This window comes from Merops nubicus, unplaced genomic scaffold (genome assembly GCF_000691845.1).
Source record: "Merops nubicus isolate BGI_N331 unplaced genomic scaffold, ASM69184v1 scaffold18779, whole genome shotgun sequence".
NCBI lineage: Eukaryota > Metazoa > Chordata > Aves > Coraciiformes > Meropidae > Merops > Merops nubicus.
Genome location: NW_008633275.1, coordinates 47400 through 56641, shown reverse-complemented (window position 1 = coordinate 56641; position 9242 = coordinate 47400). Strand labels below are relative to the sequence as shown.

At 50.8% G+C, this 9242-nt stretch overlaps 1 protein-coding gene across 1 annotated transcript; it reads left to right on the top strand.

The window, feature by feature from the left end:
* The first annotated feature begins 882 nt into the window (after window positions 1-882).
* Window positions 883-6693, top strand: RACGAP1 (Rac GTPase activating protein 1). The gene is made up of 16 exons (XM_008948212.1): window positions 883-967; window positions 1397-1599; window positions 1883-2019; window positions 2232-2301; window positions 2501-2554; window positions 3127-3204; window positions 3287-3404; window positions 3567-3697; window positions 3929-4093; window positions 4490-4585; window positions 4750-4948; window positions 5286-5391; window positions 5588-5720; window positions 5833-5968; window positions 6217-6325; window positions 6618-6693. Exons 1-16 carry the CDS (start codon window positions 883-885, stop codon window positions 6691-6693), a joined length of 1896 nt encoding a protein of 631 aa, XP_008946460.1.
* The last annotated feature ends 2549 nt before the right edge of the window (window positions 6694-9242 follow it).

The following is a 9242-nucleotide window of genomic DNA, read 5'->3' as shown; positions in this document are numbered from 1 at the left end:
CAGGGAACTTTTCCACACCTTGTAGTCCACACAATACAGCAAGTCCCAGCGTTTGGTTTTTTTTTTGCCTGTGGAGTCTGTAACTGTCAATCGAGTCTTTCAAAGCTTCCCACCGTGGCCCCCTCGGTGCTGAGCCGTTGTGTTGTGCTCCCTCCTGGCACCTCTTCCCGACGACGTCTGTACCTGCTCCTGGTGCTAATTTATTAGCCAAGGCTGCCCTGTGTGCCCCAGCAACCTCTTGCATTAGTGAAGTAATTTCTGTGTTGCTGAGCTGGAGAGTTTCCTCTTCATTGCTTCTGTTTATGCCATTGTTGCTACTGTTTGAGGAAAATGTGCTGACTCTCTGAATTTTAACAGCTCGTTGCAGTGGGAGCTGTAACTTAAAATGCAGCTAAATTTAAAACTCTATTAAAATTCCCCACCACGTTGCTCCTATTTTTAGCTTTACAAAGCTCTGAAAACTTGCAGATTTTTTAGTGGCCTATATAGTGCCAGGTTATTTGTTGACAGGGCATGAGCTGCCTTTCTGCAGCCTTCCAGGAGGAGAAGGATTTGGGATCCTTCATCTTCCCTTGGGTTCTGAGCCTCTGTGGTGTGCTGGAGAATATTTGGAGCAACAAGGTGGGGAACCTTGATGCCTCTGCTGCCCCTGAGCTGTGGAGGGCTGAGGATCTTCCTTCCTTACAAAGGAATTTAGGTGCTTCTACCTCCATAAAACGCAACTCTCAGCGTGGTTTTGTTTGTGCAGCTCCTAAAACTTGCTTTAAAAAAAAGAAATAAAGGGGTAATTCTAAAGCTGATTCTCCTTGGTAACCTGTTTTCTCTCTGATGTGGAGGGGAAGGGCTGGGCTGTTGGTTTAGCTCTGGTTTCTTGGCAGGGAGATGGAGACTGCAATGCTGAACTTACGGAGTCTCTACGACCAGCTCGTGCACCAGGCTGAGCTGCTGAGTGAAGGCAACGAATCCCGTAAGTCCTGGCTCTCCAGGGGCTGTTTTCATTGCTGCCAAACCATAAAACATGTATAAAAAGTTATTATCTGACACTGAAGAATCTGTCAGAGACCTCCTGGGTGCGGGCTGGCAGACTTGAGGGTTTTTTCCTGGCTGAGAAATGCCAAATCACAGGCTCAGCTTCTAGGCAGGGCCACGTTCTGCTGGCCGTCCACACAGGGTCTCCCATTCCATCTCCTCTGGGGAATATTGGTGTGAAAGATGGTCTAAAAAATGTCAGGATCTCATGAACATCTTTGTGGGTTGGTTTAGTGGAAGGCTGGCTGCTCTGCTCTTCAGCTGAGGGCAGGAAGTATTAATACCTATCTCCTGTTGAGGAAAGGAGGGTGGCTGCTGCTTCTCCAGCTTACTGCCTAGCTAAAAGTGTCCACCTCCTCTCTTCCAGAGTTCATTCAGTTAGCCAAGAGCTTCGAAGAGCACAGGAGGAGGTGGCAGAGGACGGAGCAGGAGCTGGGCAGGTACAAGGATCTGCTCATGAGGGCCGAGGCCGAGCGCAGCGCGCTGGACGTGAAGCTGAAACACGCCCGCAACCAGGTGGACGTGGAGATCCAACGGCGGCAGAAAGCTGAGACAGACTGTGAGAAGCTGGTGAGTGATCCCTTTGTTAGCTCCCCAGAGTGAGGGAAAACAAGGGCTGGGGCTCACAAGAGCTTTTTTTTCCCTCTGAGGAAAGGAAAATCCAACAACAAATTGACTCGGCTCCTTGTAGTCGCCTTGTGCTGCGCTCTGGGAAAAAGGCGACTGGTTGGTGCTGTTACCTGCCCGAGCACAGCTGTTATCAGTCTATGCAGACAGGCTCTCAGGATGTCTCAGGCTCTTGATGAGGTTCATGCAGTAATTAAGCAGGTTCTGATCTGCTCTGCCTTTGCAGGAGAGGCAAATCCAGCTGATCCGAGAGCTGCTCATGTGCGACGCGTCCGGGAGCATCCAGCTGAGCGAGGAGCAGAAGTCTGCCCTCGCCTTCCTCAACAGGCCCCAGGCTTCTCTGGGGGGTCCAGCCAACAAAAGGTGGGAGAAACAACGTTTTGTCTGAGCAACGGGCATGCCAAATAACCCTCTGTGCCTCTGTGACACATGCTGCACCCACATCAACATGGTTTTGCTGCTTGTTCCAGTTTGAAATGCTGCTTTTCTGAGGCAGGCAGGTTGTTCTGTAACCGTGGCTGACTGAAAGCCAAACTGATACAAGCTGCTTCTAATTTTTGATTTATTTTTTTTAGGTTGTCTACAATAGATGAATCTGGCTCAATTCTGTCAGACATCAGCTTTGACAAGACTGATGAGTCACTGGTAATGTAACTTCCAAGTTCTAAAGTTTTCCTCCACTCTAAGACCTTAAGGACGTGGGTTGATCTCTAGTGTTTAGAAGGCTGTGATGCTAAACTGGAAGAGCTGATTTGCATTTCTCTGGTGTGTTATTGTTTAAAACTCACCTGCCTGGAGGCTGGGAGGTATTTCCACTGAGCTAACCAGTGCTGTTTCCCCCCAGGACTGGGATTCCTCTGTGGTGAAAGCTGTCAGGCTGAAGAGGAGAGAGAAGCGGGTATGTTCAACCCTTCCCCTGCAGACAGATCCCATTGTTAGCTTTAGCTGCCACCCTGTCACCATCTGTCACCTTGCAGCCACTTGTAACTATCTCTAAATACTAATCCCAACCTGTGCTGCTACTGGAATCCACACCTGCTGTGTGGATCTTGGTAGAGAGTTGATTCTGATGCTGTTGTTTGGCTGCTGAAAATGACTGAGTGGGGTTCTGAGTGTCTTCGTTCTGTTAGGGCCCTGAGTTTGCAAGGAAGCACTTAGAGATGATTACCAGCTCCCACATCAGGGGAAAATCCTGTAGGAAGTGGATATTTTCCTATTTTGTAAAGGAGCTTGTGCTTGTTCTGCCCTGCTGCTGGTGAGCAGTAGGGACAGGTGGGAAAGGACAGCCTGAAATCCTCACTAGCAGACAAGAAGGAATCTGGGGCTTGCTCAGTTGCCCTTCTGGGTTTTGATGGTGTAGTCTTGGGTTTTTCCTCTCCTCCTTTCTGTCTCTTTTCTAAACTGGGTTCTAAAGCTGGCTGGGAAAATGACTTGTCAGTGCAGTGTGTTGAGGCCACAATGTCTCTGCAGCGCTCTTCCAGGCAGTTCATCGAGGGCCCACCCTGTCCCCAGAAGAAAACCCGCTCCATTGGCTCCACAGTGGACCAGGTACAGTGGTTTCTAGGGCTTCACAAGAAAAGCCTCCACCCTGTCTGTGCTGCTGGCACTAACTGCCTGTTTCTCACTGCAGGGGAACGAATCCATAGTGGCAAAGACAACCCTCATGGTCCCCAACGATGGTGGCCCAATTGAAGCCATTTCCACTATCCAGACTGTGCCCTGTGGTCTGAGAAGCCGGAGGAAGAGTGGTGGGTGTCATGTCTTGGTTTGGTCCTCATCCTGAAACATTGCTTACCACCTTCCAGGACCTAGACAGCCTCTTTCCCACGATGCATTTGCTTTTAGAGCAAAGGTTGTGGGGGCTGGAGGGTGATTCCATCAGTCAACACTCCTCCTCTTCTGCCTTCCAGGTCCTCTGCAGCCGTGGAGCAGCGAGTCCAGCCTTGGCAGCAAGCAGCCAGACTCCAAATCAGAGACTGAGAGCTGTGGCACCCCCCAGAGCAACGGGGGGGTGAGGCTGCACGACTTTGTCTCCAAGACGGTAGGTCCACGGGCAGGAAGAACTTGAAAAAAACCATCTTCTTCTATTTTTAAGTGTGTGTGATGTCAAGTTATTAGTAAGAGGCTGCCAGCCAGCAAGGCTCAAGTCAGTGGGAGCTGTAGCAGTCGCCTGCGTGGCTTGGGAAGCTCTTCTGTGTGGCTCCCTGGTTTCAGCCCTGCTGAGTGGCTACACTGCACTAACCTCTCCCCTCTGTATGCTCTGATCCATTAGGTTATCAAGCCAGAGTCGTGTGTGCCTTGTGGGAAGAGGGTGAAATTTGGGAAGATCTCCCTGAAGTGCCGGGACTGCCGCGTGGTCGCCCACCCCGAGTGCCGGGACCGCTGCCCCCTGCCCTGCATCCCCACCCTGACAGGCACCCCAGTCAGAAATGGGGAGGTGAGGCTGTGGGGGGAGCTCCTGCTGGGGCCTGAGCCCCCCCAAAACGGGCTCAGGCTTGGATCTGGTTAGAATGTGCTTTGCTCTGACAAATCTGCCTTCCCCAGAAGAGCTCCTGTCGCTCAGAGCTGGGGAGTAAGGTGTAAATGAGCTTGCCAGTGTGTCCTTCATTAACCAGGGTGGTGGGGATGTGGAGGTGGGAGGGTGTTGAGTTGGGAACGTGGCAGCTTGTAGACAATCCTGTGGCCTCCTGCTGATGGATGTGGTGTTGCTCTTCTGAGGAAGAAGAAATATTTGTTTTTAGGCCTTGATCTCGCTACCAATTACTGAGAGAGTGTTTTCCATGTCTTAAAGACTGATTATCTTTTTATTGTTCTTTTCCCTTCTGCCTCTTAGGGGACCCTGATGGACTTTGTCCCTTCTACTCCTCCAATGATCCCTTCCATCATAGTGCACTGTGTTAACGAGATCGAGCAGCGAGGGCTGCACGAGGTAAAACCACAGCGGGGTGTGCTGCTGGGGAAATCACCCAAATCTCTTCCTTCTGGGGTGTGTGTAGTGCTGCTCAGTGGGTGACTGAGGTGTGGAGAGAAAGCTGGGAGTGGCAGAACATCAGCTCAGTGCGTGGGGTTGATGTTCTACCCCTGTGTTAACAGATGGGCCTCTACCGGGTGTCTGGCTGCGACAAGACTGTGAGGGAGCTGAAAGAGAAGTTTCTCAGAGGAAAAAACATCCCTTTGCTCAGCAAGGTGGATGATATCCACGCTGTCTGTGGCCTTCTCAAGGACTTCCTGCGCAGCCTGAAGGAGCCTCTCCTCACCTTCCGCTTAAACAAGACCTTCATGGAAGCTGCAGGTGAGAAGCTGCCCAAGGACCTCTCCAGCTGTCTCCCTGGGCCTGGTGGTCACGGGTTGAGCTGTGACCTGCCAGAGCTCAGTGCTCTGTGGAGCCCTCGTGTTCGTGGCTGTGTTGATGAGGGGTCTGTCTTCTCCTGGACTCTTTGTTTTCTCTTCCAAAAAGTTCTGGAGCTTGAGCAGGGTACAAAGTGATTACAGTAGCACGTGAAGTTTCTGGCTTGTTTCCCAGGCTCCTGTTTCTGTGAGGGAACCATGACACCTGTGCCTTTTGGGACCAACTTCTGATGTTCATCTTCACTATGTTAACATCTAAACCTCTTTGTTTTCCCCCCCAGAAATCTCAGATGAGGACAACAGTGTTGCTGCTTTGTATCAAGCCATTGGTGAACTTCCTCAGGCCAACAAGGACACCCTGGCTTTCCTCATGATCCACCTGCAGAGGTATGGTCAGGTGGCCTCCTCGTTCTGAAAGGGAGGTGTTGCCACTGGTGCTTTCTCTAACTGGCTTTTGTTGGTGCTTGTGAGCATAAAGTCTTTGTTCCTAAAAAAAACCCCTCCTTCTTCAGAGGGTTGGGGGAGTTGTGTGAGAAGTGAAGGGGAGAAGCTACATTCTTTCTTCAACTCTTTTTATATATAGGGTGGCTCAAAGCCCAGAGACTAAAATGGATGTTACCAACTTGGCCAAAGTCTTTGGCCCCACGATAGTTGCCCATGCAGTGCCTGACCCTGACCCCATGACCCTCCTGCAGGACACGAAGCGACAGCCCAAGGTGGGTCAGGGGGGCAGGATGGACCTGGGGGGATCTATCCCTGCTGGAGGGAGCAGAGAGGGGCTGCCTGCAGTGAAACTGTCACTTCAGCTACTCACGGGTGTCTCTGCAGGTTGTGGAGAGACTTCTGCTGCTCCCCATGGACTACTGGAGCCAGCTGATGATGGTGGAGCAGGAAAACATCGACCCAGCACACGTCATTGAGAACACCAATGCCTTCTCCACTCCACAGACCCCTGATGTTAAAGGTAACCCAGAGTTCTGCTCCCTTATGTAGTCAGAATGATGACCCTCAATCCAAGCTGCTGGTGAGGCTGTTGGATTGACCATTCCCTTGTCTTTTATGGAGAAAGAGAGGAGAGAAGCGTGCCAGGAGACACCAGATTTGTCTAGTCATTTTGACAGATGCTTGGGAATGTCTAGTGTGCCTTGCATGGAATGAAAACTTCAGCTGTCCTCCTGTTGCTCACTTTGCTGCCTCTTTTTTTCCTGGCAGTGAGCATGCTTGGACCCCTCACCACTCCAGAGCAGCAGCTCTCCAAGACCCCCTCATCCAACTCCCTGTCCCAGAGGGTCAGGTCCACCTTCAGCAAAACCACCCCCAAGTGAGTGCCAGCAGGTGTTACCACAGATGATGGGGTGGTGTGGGTGGTTTGGGAACTAAAAATAGACTTTTGGTGCCAGTTCTGGGAGCAGCCTGGATTTACCACTCCCTAAAGTGCTGTGGTGAGAGTGGAAGCTGCACAGTGGTTAACGAGCATCTTATGGCAGGGAGAGGGGGATGCTTTGTCTGGGAGGGGGTTAAAATTTGGGTGAGTGACCCCCTGGGGAAGGGAGGGCATCAAATCTTTGTACCTTCAATTCCAAACTGATATTTTATTGCTTTTCTTGAACTAGATTTGGGAGCAAAAGCAAGTCAACGACCCAGCTTGGGCATCAGGGCAACTTCTTTGCCTCTCCTCTGCTGAAGTGAAGTGGACCTGGGAGTTAGTGTTGTAGTGTTTGCACACCAATATGCATGAGTACCAATAATGCAAGTCCTTGGCAGCTTCTGGAATAAGTTTTTTATCCTTTTATCTTTCAGCTTAACTAAGATTTTTAATGGGATTTTATTGTGCAATGTATTTTAATTATCTAATGCTGTCTTGAGTTTAATATTGAAGTAACTAACTAGCAGGACTTGCTCAAAGTGTTAAGAATTAAAAGAAAAACATGCTAGAGGAACTTATACTTTCAGTAGCATCTGATTTACCCCTGTGAAGTGGAGCAGTCACAGAAGGATCAGAAGCTTGTTTGGTTTTAAATATCTGTAGGTTGTTTTTCACACAGCAGCAACACCCTGGTTGTCAGAATCCAGTCTGTCCTTCCAGCCTTGTGCTGTGGTCATGCAGCCTGGAGTCCTGAGGATGGCACTGTTGGATTTCTCTGCTGGGGAAAGCTGCTCCAGTTACACTTCTGGGACTTCTGAAGCAACATTTCTTGGTACTGGGCTTGCAAAGGGAGGGGTTTGTAGAGGACTGCCTGTAGCTGTGAACCCAAATGGATTCCTGGCTGCTCCAAATGACTTGCTGCTCATGCTGGTGAAGGGAAGAAGGGTGATTTCATAGCAGCCTTGGTTTGGGGAGTCCCAGCTTTCCCAAGCTCTGGGCTGTGGCCCTTGCTCAGTGCTGTGTGAAAAGACTCGTGGAACACATATGGAAGTTCATCAAATGATTGTTTGTTGAGCTCTGGAAAACTGTCCTGACCTGTGCAGTGAAGTAAACCCTGCTGTTCTCTGCTTCTCTGCCTGGTGCTTCCCCCTGTGCTGTGGAGTCTGAGGCAGGGCTGGCTGGGGGTGTGGGAGGCTGTGCCTCTGAGGTGCCCTGGGGACTAAAACCTGGCAGGCTTGGCTGCTGGGGTGCAGGGTCACACACTGGGCTGTGGGTCTGGAGGAAGGAGGCAACAGGTTTGGTTAGCAGTGTTCTGGGAGGTGAAATGGCCTGGGCTGAACCTGGTGGCCTGGGTTGTCCATCTTCCCCTGGGGTCTGGGGGGTGAAGTCTTCTGCTGTCTTTGCACCCCAACCTTGACCAGCAGCTGGGGGCCCCAGGGTCTGTGTCAGATTCTGGCTCTGCCTGGACATCAGGAAACATCAAGCAACTTTTTCCTCTCCTAAATGAGGAGGACCAAGCACTGCACAGGTTGCCCAGAGAGCTTGTGGAGTCTCAATCCTTGGAGATATTCAACCCATCCTGATGTGGTCATGGGGCAACCTGCTGTAGGTGATCTCCAGAGATCTCCAGAGGTCCCTTCCAACCTGAACCGTGCTGTGGGTCTGGATGAGGGGCTGTGCTGAGCCTGGGCTGTGCCTCTTCCACACAGCAGCAGATCCACCTTACTGACTGATCTTTAAACAGCAAAAGCCCTTCTGGGCAGGGTCTGGTTCAACAGTTTGTCTCAGAAGAAACAAAACTGAAAGAGAAGAAGCTTAACCCAGGAGAGAAATATCCTGGTGTCCTCAACCTGCTGCTGCTGCACAAAATGGGACTGGGGGCTGGATAAGAAAGGAAAGGCAGTGCTCGGAGCAGCAGGGTCTGAACTTACCCCTGGAGCCCTTCTCCCCCCCAAAAAAAGGACTTTGTTGGCATTAAAGCTTTCAGGAGGCTCAGGGCTAAGGGGCCAGGTGAGGAGGATGCTGGGTGAGGATGTAAATGTGGCACTGCCTGACCGTTAAATGGCCCCAGGCTCCCTGAGACCTTGGCACTGGGGCTTGTCGGGCTGGTTTGGGCTGGACCTGTCCCAACCTGCCTGAAACTTTGGCTGCAACTGCCTGGCAACAAGGTGGCCGTTGCCAAATGGGTTTTTAGGGACTGAGTTTGCAGGGTTTTGTGTAGCTGTGAGGTGGTTGTCCCCATGGTCAGCCCAATGTTCTTCTTTCAGGAGCAGGCAGAGCTGCTGCAGGGTCAGAGCAGTCAGTGAGGAGCAGCTCTGGCAGGTGACAGAGGCAGCAGGAGGAATACAGGTAAAACTCAGGACACACAATATGGGTGTGCCATGAATTGCAGCTCTGAAGTAAGATGAAAGTATAAAGAGTGGTAGAAGATGCATAAAAACCATAGCCCCAAGTCAACCCTAAACTGAGGGTTTAGAAGAAACCATCAACCTCATCATCCTATTCCTCCAAGGGAAGGAGAAAAAAAACCATTTTAGAGAGCTGTGTTTTTTTCCCCCCTCAGGATGCTGATGAGTCACTGCAGCAGTGCACAGGGAGGAGGGAAAACTCATCACTAGAGGAAGGGGGGAGATGCTTTTGTCTACTCTGTTTTATTTTTGCTCCTGTTGCTGACAACCTTTAGTAGAAAGGGAGTGATTTGGAGACTAGTTGCTAACACTGCTGTAAGGGGATGAATGGTGAGTGATTGCTGTAGCTTGATTAGACTGAGGTGTTAATTAGACTACCACGAAGTTCTAATTCCCAAATCCTCATGCAAGCATCTCTCTGTGCCTGTGGCTTTCACAAGCAGCTTCTCTGTTGCCTGTTGTGA